The sequence below is a fragment of the Balaenoptera musculus genome, chromosome 2 (genome assembly GCF_009873245.2).
Source record: "Balaenoptera musculus isolate JJ_BM4_2016_0621 chromosome 2, mBalMus1.pri.v3, whole genome shotgun sequence".
Taxonomy (NCBI): Eukaryota; Metazoa; Chordata; class Mammalia; order Artiodactyla; family Balaenopteridae; genus Balaenoptera; species Balaenoptera musculus.
In genome coordinates, this window is record NC_045786.1 from 84,256,267 (window position 1) to 84,268,921 (window position 12,655).

The 12,655-nt window shown below is 40.8% G+C and overlaps 1 protein-coding gene across 1 annotated transcript in view; it reads left to right on the forward strand.

Annotated features, from left to right (window-relative positions):
* Positions 1-12,655, forward strand: part of FBN1 (fibrillin 1) — a 252,818-nt gene that overhangs the window by 177,936 nt on the left and 62,227 nt on the right. The window contains exons 34-42 of the mRNA XM_036841971.1: positions 87-209; positions 1,659-1,784; positions 3,583-3,705; positions 5,459-5,581; positions 5,877-6,041; positions 8,203-8,271; positions 8,357-8,482; positions 9,711-9,833; positions 10,493-10,651. Coding sequence (XP_036697866.1) covers positions 87-209; positions 1,659-1,784; positions 3,583-3,705; positions 5,459-5,581; positions 5,877-6,041; positions 8,203-8,271; positions 8,357-8,482; positions 9,711-9,833; positions 10,493-10,651 — 1,137 coding nt within the window. The remainder of the gene's footprint in view (positions 1-86; positions 210-1,658; positions 1,785-3,582; positions 3,706-5,458; positions 5,582-5,876; positions 6,042-8,202; positions 8,272-8,356; positions 8,483-9,710; positions 9,834-10,492; positions 10,652-12,655) is intronic.

The following is a 12,655-nucleotide window of genomic DNA, read 5'->3' on the forward strand; positions in this document are numbered from 1 at the left end:
TCTGTAAAGAAAACTTTAATTTGTGTTTTACTGATTTTAAACGTCACATTTTCTGTTCGTAATGATGTGTGACCTCTTTCCTTAAGATCTGGACGAATGCTCCAATGGAACCCACATGTGCAGCCAACATGCAGACTGCAAGAATACCATGGGCTCTTACCGCTGCCTCTGCAAGGAAGGATACACAGGCGATGGCTTCACTTGTACAGGTAGGCTCGTGTTGGAAACAGCTGTGTAAACGGCAGTCAGAAAAGCAAGGTGCTCGACGTCTTTCAAACCATCAGTTCTTTTCTGAAGGCTGGGTCAGTTACAGACAACTTGGAACAGAAAATATTGGTTGTTTGGAACGACATTCCTGTGGAATGGAAATCTGTAGCCGACTCAGTTAGGGAGACCTCAGAAACTAAATATATATTTACATAGATGTATATATAGTTATATAGTTGATATATGTGTCACTGTATGTAATGATGTCATGAGTTTAAAATAAATCACACTTCCTTTCATCACCCTTAGCCTTTATATTTTTGTGCCTGTTTCTCACTGCTGACTTGTTTTCCATATTAAAACCAAGTGTGAACTTGCTGTAGGAACCCATGTGAGGAAAAGAAATTAGACATTCTGGATCAGATCAACAGCATATATTTTTCTTCCACTTGCCATCGTTGTTATCATTCCACATTGGTATAAGTAAGAGTTTCATAACTGCTTTGAAAGGAATTCATTCACTTCCAGTTTTACAATATATTAATGACATTTTCTTCTCAGTGCTAATGAGTAGTCATAGAATTAATGTGAACTATTACATATATTTAAATATGTATGATTAGAAACATGATTATAAAGAAATGATATATACACTTATCATGACCATGTATAATACAGACAGCACGTTTTAAGTCAGGGCATTGGTATTAAATAAGATATTGAAGTACATTTTTCATTGGCCGTTAGGTGGCATAGAAGCTCATAGGACCTGAAGCGTCAGTTTATCCTTAAATGACTTACAAGAAGTCATTTAAACATAAAAGGGGCTGAGGGCCAGTAAGTGATTTACCTGGATTTTGTTTTAGCTCACTAAAAGTTTTATCATACTTGAAATTGTTTTTGCTTAACCCAGTGAAGTTTTGTCATCATAAACTTCCCATTGCTTTTTAGAAAATATTCCAAGTTTCATGTACCAGGCATGTATGGTTCATGTGTCTGATATTTAACACCTGTGATTAGTAGCAAAACTCAGAAGAGATTAAGCAGGAATCTTTGGTCTCCTCTGTAGTTGCTATTCTAGGTCTTTTGCTGCCCATCTGAGCAGAGCCTGAAGCTTGAGAATCAGGCACAAACCATGACGTGTTATTTCCTGTCATGGATGTGTCCTCATGTTGATGATCCTGCTTGCAGAAGTCTTAGTGTGAATGATCTGTTTGACTCATTACCCATTAGCGATAATTTAGCATTCAGGATTCTGTATCTGAACCCCATGTTTACTATATAGTCAATATTAGTATTCAAAAGAGAAAATTGAGTTTAATGTGTCAAGTAGAAATTATGATGAAATAGCGCTGCCCTCAGGAAGCTGACAATTATAAAAGTTGCTGGACCTGAGGAATCAGAAAACTCCTAACTAAGGAAGAGTAACTTGTGTTTCTTTCTGGCTGTAGATCTTGATGAGTGCTCTGAGAACCTGAATCTGTGTGGCAATGGCCAGTGCCTAAACGCCCCGGGAGGATATCGCTGTGAATGTGACATGGGCTTTGTGCCCAGTGCTGATGGGAAAGCCTGTGAAGGTAAGTGATGGGCAAGCTGCCGGGGGGCCTTGCAGGGCCTGATGAGATCAGGTTATTGAAACATTCCTGATGCCTTTCATTTGTTTGTTTTTTACACCAAGTTGTGTTTTGGCTTCCCATCGAACCTGGTCAGTTCAGTTTGTGGACAGATTGGGTCTCCAGCTGGACCATTTCTCTTTGTGCAGAGAGAATCTCAGCTCTTTGGCCATAAGGTGCACATCCAGCCCTGGCCAGATGATTTGCAAGAGTACACCCATTAGTCGTAGGAGAATGGGGGTAACCAACTCAGTGCAACATATGCATCCCCATTGCTGGTGGAGAGAGCTCAAAGTGCTGGTGCCCTGATAGGGAAGGATTCTTTCCAAATATGGAGACACAGTTTTTAATCTCTGCTATGGTTTTGTTTCGAGAAATAAAGGCTTTAAAATAACAGCAGAGTGGATAGTCTTGTCCGTAGGTAGAACAATGTCCTGGCTATGTCTCACACGGTCTCCAAATATCTAACACATATGGACGTGGAACAGTCTTTCGCAAATCCACTCAGTAAGGAACCCCTAGCGATGATACCCTATGTCAAGACGTCTCTCAGTGTAAGGCTCCATCTTCCTGAGAAGTGTTGGTCAGACAGGAAGAGTCCTGAGAGCCTGCTGGCTGAGGATGGATCCCACTAAGAAACACAAGATTCTCCTCTTTACCCACACTTGTCAAATTTAAGCACATTATCCCTCATTGAGAAGAATTAGTGACCACAGTGAACTGAAAAAATTTCAGTAGAAATAAACACATGGTAACGATCGACAGTAGAGGTTTAAACAAGACCCTGATTAATGTCTTAACTAATCGTTGTTGCTTGTTACTAGGACATTAACTCAAAGTCAGTCTTCAGCTGTGACATGTATACTAATTCCCTCATATAGTTCTATGTAAATACTTTCCTTTGTTATGGAACCATTGGATGTTCTTTATACAGTTTATATGAAATAGGCAGAGTTTGATATAAAATTCCTCTGAGGCAAGAAACTAATTATGCTGTTGATCATGTGCCTAATGCCTTGTTTACTTCTGTGACTGTGAACATCCAAGGAAAACAGGTACTGTGCCACCTCTGGGAGCAGAAATAGGCACAGTGAAAGTTTTGCTTCCCTTAATGCTATAAGGGAATGTTTTGTTTGTTTGTTTGTTCTTAATATAAATCATCACTGGCAGAGTGTTCATGGCTATTAAAAGCCAGTCTCAAGGCTGCAGATGTGCCTGCGTGCCAATTACACAAGCAGCATGTTAACCTGAGGCAGGGACAGAGGCCTGGAAAAAGCCTCCGCAGTTTTTAGATCTCCATCAACAACTGCAAACACGCACCATGGTACTAGGAACACAGAGGACTATAAAAACTGATGATAAAAGTTACCACAAAGCCTTTGTGGTTCTTAAAATTTTAACTCACAACAAAAACAGTGAATGTATAGATAAGAACAACCAAAGAATTTAGTCTAAGTTGGCTTGTTTGGCTCTTACTTCACAAAAGCGATGTGGAGCTACGTAAAACACCATAATGAGATACATATACATAAAATGCTTAGTCCACTGCTTGGCATGTAATAGGGGCTGAGAAAAGGGAAGTTCTCACCTAGGAGACTTCCTTACAGATGACAGATCATCTGAAAGTCTATAGGAGAAGGACCTAGGTCGATGTCAGATAGTCTTCATTTTCTTAATAATAACATCATTTGCCTAATTACATTAGGCACTTTCTTTAGCAAAAAAATAATTTAATTTCTCCCCCTTTTCCTCCTTTCCCAAGATATTGACGAGTGCTCTCTTCCGAACATCTGTGTTTTTGGAACCTGCCACAACCTCCCTGGCCTGTTCCGCTGTGAGTGTGAGATCGGCTACGAACTGGACAGAAGCGGGGGGAACTGCACAGGTAAGGCATCCGTTTGCATGGAAATCTGTTCCCAGGCATCCCAGGGGACCCAGCTGTTGGGGCCTCACAGGATCGCACAGGGATATCCGCAGAGTCACAAAAGAAAAGCAGAGATGAAGAAGCATTAGGAATCACAGAATAAATTTCTTCAGACCTGGAACTGATTAGATGTGAGCATGCAGAGGAAAAAGTTGAAGAGAGTTGAAGGTGCAGAATTAGTAGCCTAGAATCAAGCTCATGGTTACAGAGGGGCTTGCTGTTCCTTTTCTACTTGGGCACATTTTTGGAGAGTTTCCTTTTGAAGGATGTGCCCTGGGATCATGGGTTTTGTCTTGAACTTCTCTGCTGAGATACCCACTCCTTCCGAGCCCTGGCCTGTTGGTGGTCACCAGAGAACGCGGTACCTAGAAGTCAGCCACCCATTTCTAGTGTGTAGATCATTTTCTCCTAGAGCAAAGAACTCTTCAGGAACATTAAAAAAAAAAAAAAAATTAGAAAAGCCGTAGCGGGCACTCTGTAGACCCTCACTGGTTGATTTCGGCACTCAGTTAAGACTCTGAGAGCCATTTTCAGTTCTCCACCCTAGCGTCCCCTTCGATTCAAGGATACTAAGGAAATAAGTTCCATTCTGTATGGGCTCAGGATTTCAAGAAAACCGTAATTTTTCCAGCTGCCTAAACAAGCCATGACTCAGTGGCTCTCCAGCTATGACCACCTCCACCCACCTCCCTGAAATTGCTCAGGACTAAGGTATTCTTGCCCAAGCACACCTACTTCTCTTGGTTTTTCAAAAAACTATTATGACACCAAGCCGGCCTCTAGCACACAAGCAGGAAGTCACCTCTCCACTGCCATGCCTTCTCCTCAGTTCTCCAAATCACCACCAGCATCATTCTACCCACCCTGATTTCTGTTAGTCTATCCTGTCCCTCTAAGGTCACATGCGATTTGAGCAAAAGAATTTTACCACAGTGGAACCTCCAAGAGGGTTACCAGGGCCGAGCAGGAGGACCGGAGCAGAAAGTATCATCCTCATTTCCCAATCTCTTCTCTCTGAATCAGCGTGTCTGTTCTTGAATATTTCACACGTATTCAAAATAGACAAAAGGATTGCACAGGGGTGGGATTTGCCAAAACCCATGTCTTAAATATCTGGAATTCTGTACATGTTTTTGGAATAGAAACTGAAAGGGAAATATTCAACCCAGCATCAGTGATGGGAAAGAGACTCTTAGCAGGCCTGAAGAAACTCGCTAGGCCTTGTGTGTGCGTTTGTGCTTGCGCTCAGCTGCACCGAGGCAAGCACACCCAGCGGGGGAGGCAGCAGAATTCTCCTGCTCCTGACGGTTCCCTGGGACATCTTGCTCTCATTTGATAAAATAACAAGCTGCACATATTAAATATATTTTCTTAAAACCTGTGTCTGAAGTTTTGGTTGACCGAGGTCACGGTAGTGTTTTGCTTTCAGTTACCTTCACTGAAATATTTTTCCTAGTTCCAAAGTTATATTTTCTCCTGATGACAAATTTGAATGCTAAATGTGTTCCAGGGGAAAAAGACCAAAGACTATGACATATTTCCTTCCTGAGGGGTTTTACTTCAGAAGTGGAAGACTATATTTCTAGGGGTAATTACAACTGGAAACTCTTAAAGATTCTAGTTGGGAGCCCTAGATTTGGTGCTACCGTTTTATGGTGATGCCTTCCCCACGTTGGCTCGGGTGATAACGCTGCCCCTTGCTGTTTGGTTTTAGACGTTAATGAATGTCTGGATCCAACCACGTGTATCAGTGGGAACTGTGTCAACACCCCAGGCAGCTATACCTGTGACTGTCCACCCGATTTTGAGCTGAATCCAACTCGAGTTGGCTGTGTTGGTAAGATCTTAAAAACTTTTCAGAGAAACGTACTGTTTGTTATTTTTAAAGCAACATTGAACGTTGCATTCTCAAATTTTTAAAAAGTAATCGTATAAAAATTTAAACATTTCCTAAATATGGTTTATACTTTCAGGTCCTTTTCTCTAGGTAAATTCCCAGTATATGTGTTTGGGCACTTTTTAGTTCCTTAGTAAATTATGGTTATTAAACAGTTTTGGAAGTGGGTTTGAATTTTCAACCCTTACATAGAAAGAATTTGCCTGACGCTTTTTTGTTTGTATATGGTAAATAGATACCCGCTCTGGAAATTGCTATTTGGATGTTCGACCTCGAGGAGACAATGGAGATACAGCCTGTAGCAATGAAATTGGAGTTGGTGTTTCCAAGGCTTCCTGCTGCTGTTCTCTGGGTAAAGCCTGGGGTACTCCTTGTGAGCTGTGCCCTGCTGTGAACACATGTAAGTGGACATCCTCCTATTTATTATTATCATTCCAGCTCAGTCCAGTTCTCCTTTCTAGCTCCAGAGAATAGAAGCCACAGAGGGAGGGAGCTGCCACTGGTCTCTACTCTTTAATCAGGGAGGGGAGATCAGTCCTTTCAGCCCTGTTGAAGAATCCCACTCCCAATTTGGAAGTCAGAACATGTCCCCAGTTGGCTTGCACTAAAAAGTCAAGTAGGGCAGGCAACATTTCATTTCTGTCTGAGTGAAAAGAAGATAGCAGTATTTTAAAGAAGACTTTCCAGGCTAGGTTACTTATATCATATTAGGACACATTGATCTCTCCTCTTGTCATCTATTGGCTAGTCTTAGAAGCTCTAGGACAGATGGGAGTTTCCCTGGGTGAAAAAGAAGCAATTAACTAAGCAAATATGAAATGGAAGATCATTCCATTCCTGTGGTGTGACTTGAAAGAAAGCTTTAGAGTGTGATTTTAAGGACATAAATAATGTCTTCTAAAAACATAAAAGGCTTTCCTTTTTTCTAAGTGGATGCTGTATTACGATTTAGAGTCAGATGTAGCTTCTGGGGCAAAGGTCAGTGGCTGCTGCTTACGGGGTATATTGGGATAGGTATTGATTCTCTCCTTGCTGAAGGGTCACTTATTCTAAAATTATTTGTTGAGTACCTAAAGGATGTACTCTGGGTGTGCAGAGGTGATAATTTATGGATAATTGGATGTCTAATTCTCGTCTAATGGGTAGTTCCTGCCTTCCAGGAGTGTACAGTCTAGCAAAATATGACCTAAACATAAGAGCTGTAATTCAGTGTAGACCTCAATAAGGCAAGAAAGAAGAGCAGACTCAGTGCCATGAGTGGGAGAAAGAGCACACCTGGTTCCAGTTAGGACTGTGTCACTTGCCACCCATGTAACTTTGGAGTCAGCAAGCCTGTTTCCTCATTCATAATGTGCCTCATAGGATTAAATGAAGTCACTCATGTAAAGCACTCAGCACAGGGATGGATGCTTGGCAGGTACCGCCTTCTCTCCTTTATTCAGAAGGGGAAGTCAGTTGTGATTGGCACTGTGCGGTGATAACTTGGTGCATGTTTTAATCGGGGCTTGAAGGAAGGGTGTGACATGAAAGAGGGGACTTTAAAAAGAGTGGATGATTGCAGAAAGGGGAGAGAAAAATAAAAGAGGAGGACAGTTAATTTCACTGATGTTGAAAGAATCAAAGCAAGATGGTTAGGTGGGGGGCAGGGGGAGTCGGTTCTATTGAGTAACAGTGATTAGCCAAGCGATAGAGGTCCACCCCACCTCCAACTGGATCAGAGCTAGAACTGCAATACATACATATATACATTTATGCATATATACATATAATTTCAGAAATCGAGGAGGGGGATTATCAGATTTGGAAAGACCATGATCATCATGAAAGAACTGATTCTTACAGACGCTTGTCAGGATGATACAGCAGATCCGGGTCATTCTCATCCAGGTGTTCCTGTATGAATCACACTGCTGGTGCATGGCACTGAAAGAAGTGTTTTCGAGTGAAATACTTGGATGACAGAATTAATGGAGGGAATCAAAGGACACTGTAAAAAGTTGGTTTTGGAAACCAGGGGAATTAGTGTTGCCATCCGTAGAAACAGAGGGGCACGAAAGCTCTCTAGTCATTAAGGAGAGAAGTGGGATGGGAACCAAGACAGAACAGCTTTTCCTAAGGCTCTGTTTGGAAAGGGTTTTGGAGACAAGCTGATTAACAATATGAAGGGAAGTTGTGATTCCCAGGAAGTAAGACCGAACAAAACATAAAAATGGAGGAGATGGTTACAAAATAAAAAGGGAAAGAAAAATCTTTAAAAAGAAATAATGATGGAGATAGAGAATAAAATAGTTCATAAGAACATAAGACCAGAGAGTAGGCGGAAGGTTCAGAGACTGAGGACAGTAGCCTTACATTTGGCACACATAGAAAAAGCCATTTGAAAGGACAAGTATATACAAAGATGTTAACCTGCTTCAGGTGAGCGGGGTAACTGCCAGAGATTCCTGAAAATGAATATTTTCAGATGGATATGTCAATTTTTCTCTTGAGGATACTATTTCTAGAAATTTTAGATTCAGAAGAACTCGGTCTGATTTTTGTTTGTTTGTTTGTTTCCATAGCTGAGTACAAAATTCTTTGTCCTGGAGGAGAAGGTTTTCGACCCAACCCTATCACGGTTATATTGGAAGGTAATTCTGTTTCGCTGATCTTAAAGCGCGCACCTTTGGAACTGCCTCGGGTTTATTTACAATGCTGTCGTTGTCATTTTGATAGATATCGACGAGTGCCAGGAGCTCCCAGGGCTGTGCCAAGGCGGGAAATGTATCAACACCTTTGGCAGTTTCCAGTGCCGCTGTCCGACGGGCTACTACCTGAATGAAGACACCCGAGTGTGTGATGGTAAATGGCCCTTTTCGGATGACAGGTTCTTTCAGATATTAAGAACTGACCTCAAAAACCAGCATACAGTCAGTCACCAGGGAAACTGAGACTCTAGCAATACAGCACAATAGTCCAAGTGCAAACATGGCCAGGAAACGATGCCACACATGTGGCAGCTTGCGCTCATGTTAGTGACAGAATATCATGTCCAATACACCCTAAATCTCCCTTTTTTTTTTTTTTTCTTTTTTTTGAGAGAAATGGTGTTTTGTTATCTTGAGCCATAGTCCTGTTTATGCCTGCAGAGTTTTCCATGCTCTTCAGAAAAGCCATTTTTATTGGTGTAGCACAGGTCTCGTTTCAGTGGCTTCTATACTCTGGACAGTTCTGGGCTCTTCTTCTTGTCCTTTACCACTTATCATTTGTACTAAGCATTTAAATGCGCTTCTCTTTGGAGGCAGCCCCTTTGCTTTTATGATGCAAGTGATGACTCCTGTTCATCCTGTGTTACTGGGAAGATGGAGACTATCGACCACTGTTAGCTTTCAGAGCACGTGGACCATTGACCAGCGTGGGGAAATGGTTTTCATCTATATACAGGAGTCACACAACGGATTTGGGAAGAGACCTCCCTCTGTCCTGGAGGGGAAATATTCCTCTGGTTCTCCAAAAGGCTTATTAGGTGACCTCGGCAGTGACAACCTTGTTGAGTATTAGTCAAGCATCACAATACACATGACACAGCTTAAGACCCACGGAGTTAACAAAAATTAGAATCAACCCCTGTGTTTGAACATGGGGAAGGAGGCGTGATATACCTACTTCTGTGCTGTCTTACCAGTGCAGATTCATGAAGCCAGTTTTTGATGGCTTCGGGATATATCATATCCTTCCTGAGATTTTGTGAACATGTGAAGTACCTAGCTATCTTCCTGAAAGATGCTTGAGAATTATAATTTCTCCACATTACCATCACTGCACGTGTTTGAGGATGTTTTGGACTCGTTTATTAAGAACTCATATCAGAAGGTAAAATCTCCTTTCCTAAAACTCCTCTCCTGAAAATGCACACATTAGCACAGACTAAGGACACTGATGAATGAAACATCCATTTTCCTTATCCAGGTTGCGAAGTGCCCTGTGGATTTTCTCCAAGACCATCAACATTTATATTGACCCTGAGTACCAGACCATTCCAAAGAGTGAAATTTCCATATTCACATACCACTTTCTCTTTGGATTATAGATGTGAACGAATGTGAAACTCCCGGAATCTGTGGTCCAGGAACATGTTATAACACCGTGGGCAACTACACCTGTATTTGCCCTCCAGACTACATGCAAGTGAATGGGGGGAATAATTGCATGGGTAAGTCCCAACTTTTCTTTATAGTGCATGTTTGTTTGGTCCTCATCTGCAAAGAGAAAAAGAGCTTCCGAGCCAGCAATTAGTCCTCAGCATTATGTTACTCATAAGAGCGAGTACTGCCACCCTTTCACTGAGAGAGCCTCCTCCCCTGTAAAGCATAAGCTGGGCCTTTTCTCACCACCTCGTGTGGGTGGTTGGGAGTTTTCTTTAAAATATAATGTTGGAAAATCCCAAACAAAGGTTTAATAGTACTTCTTTTGTTTGACTTTGGGTGTATCTTTATACAACTATATTTACAGCACTGACCTACAGTATTAAAACATCATGAGTCGGAAATGAGAAAATCACTGCCAAATAGCAGGGGAGAATTGTTACTAGGAGACTGGGTGGAGAGTCACGTAAAGTTTATTAACACCGCAGCTACATAATGACTAAGTTCTGTGGCACAAAACAACAGGGAATATATTTCTCAAAGTCCTTTTTCTTGTAGTAGCGTAGGACGACGGAGAGCTGTGTGAGAGCAGGCTTTTCCTGCCCTGATTGAACTCAAGTTACAATACACTTCAAAAGAGATTCACTCCTTAAGTATCCCCTTAGAATCTCCCTGTCGTGATTTCCCCATGGCATCACCATTCCCTTAACTTCCTCCTTTCTTCTAGATATGAGGAGAAGCTTGTGCTACAGGAACTATTACGCTGACAACCAGACCTGCGACGGAGAACTGTTGTTCAATATGACCAAGAAGATGTGCTGTTGTTCCTACAACATTGGCCGGGCCTGGAATAAGCCCTGTGAACAGTGTCCCATCCCAAGCACAGGTGAGTTTTAGTTTCACCGTTACCAGAAAGATAGCTCGGTACATTACCCACAAATTGTTGGGGAGATGAATCTCAGCAAGGGAAGAAAAGGGTGCATCGTTGATCTTCATAAGAAAAGATTAGCTCACAAGGGCAAATAGTTAAATTCACAGTTGATCTTGGTCCTTGCAGCTGAAAACTGAGTCACAGAATATGCTTTCTAATTTATACCCAGGTTCATTCACCAGACGTATAGACTCAGTATATCACAAAAATATAAACACTGTTATCATTGTTATGGAGTCTGCCATATGACTAAAAGTCTGGAAACATTGGGCAAAGCAGTATGACAAATAAGTAAACCATAGTCCTATCAGTTTTACTTATTTATAACTAATCTTGTTCCAGAAAGAATTCAAGGTGGCCCACAAAGATGCAAATGTAAAATAAGAAGGCCTAATGCAAATGGCAGGCAAGGGTAAGAAACTCAGAGCAAGGAACAAGGGTAATACACACGATCCACGTTGGGAATTCCTACACACTTGCCAGCAACGAGCAATAACTTGGGCTCTAAACCTTCTAGCAGCTCATATAGAGAGAGATGTGATCGAATCTAAGAGTCTCAATGACCACAAAGCAAAATCAACACTAAAGACAAGCAGAAAAGATCAACTCCTTGATATTGAGATCTTAGAGAAATTTCTTCTTATATCCTCATGCAGAAAAATCCAAATAATGTTATCTGTTTGGGAAAAAAAAGTCTAATTTACATCTTAGCAGTAAATGAAGCAAAAACTTTGGTGCAGTGGTCTTACACGGTAGATGATATATGTCATATATATCATGAGGACATCGTTTACTAATGATGATCTAGATTATCTTTATGATTTAGATTGAATGAACTACCATGCAGAGTACTGATCTGAGAATTGTGTGGGACCTACTCCATTCCCCACAGTGATATGTAAAATCCTAAACCTATTGTCTGGTGCTACCTGACAGTGCATAAAACAGAAGATTCTTTTTTAGTAAAATATACCATTTCATCCATTGTTTACTCTGGAAAGAGTGTAATAACCATTACTTAGAATTACGAGTTGTCTCCACTCTGCAAGATGTTGTTCGACCAGGGGTTGGCAAACAAGAGCCCATGGGCCAAATCCAGCCCTCCTCCTATTTTTGTATGGCCCACAAGCTAAAAATAATTTTGACATTTTTAAACGGTTGGAAAAAAAGTCAAAGGAATGATATGTCATGACCTGAAAATTTTATGAACTTCAAATTTTAGTAAATAAAATTTTACTAGAATTCAGCCCCACTAATTTATTTACATATTATCTATGGTTGCTTTCGTGAAATAGTTGAGTAGTTTCAACAGAGACTGCACAGCTTGCAAAACCTAAAATATTTACTTTTTAGCCCTCTAAGAAAAAATTTGCTGACCCCTGATCTTGACCAATGGCCTTCAAATCTTTTGATCATACATACCTATCGTTAAAAAACCTGGAGGTTACACACACTTGCTGTGTGTATTTACAAGTAAAAGTATATGTGTATATGTCTCTATATGTTTGTTTTCAATTATATTGAGAAATGCATTGATTATTTTCATAAACTGTTCTATTATAAAAGATACACAAAATTAATTTTAAAATTGGATTTTACAAAGACAGACATCCTAGAATTTTCTTTTTTACCTTGATGGATCATTGTACATTCCCCTGCAGACCACTTTGGAGATCTCTGATAAAGACTATCATTTACTTTCAGAAATATCTGTCTGAGTTTTAAGAATCTGCATACTCTTAATATAAAATGCAAGGTTTCGTCTTCATGTTGAATATTGGCCAAATCCAGCCACGGCTGTTCATTAGCTATGCAGTCTGCACACATTTTAGGAGTCCCTGAAATTTGGATGGTCAGTGGAGGTGGCGTGACACTTGTTGGAAGTGGACCCTCACTCCTTTTTCTATAAGGAAATAAAAGCACTAGGAAGAGAACACGTTACATTTTGATTAAAATACT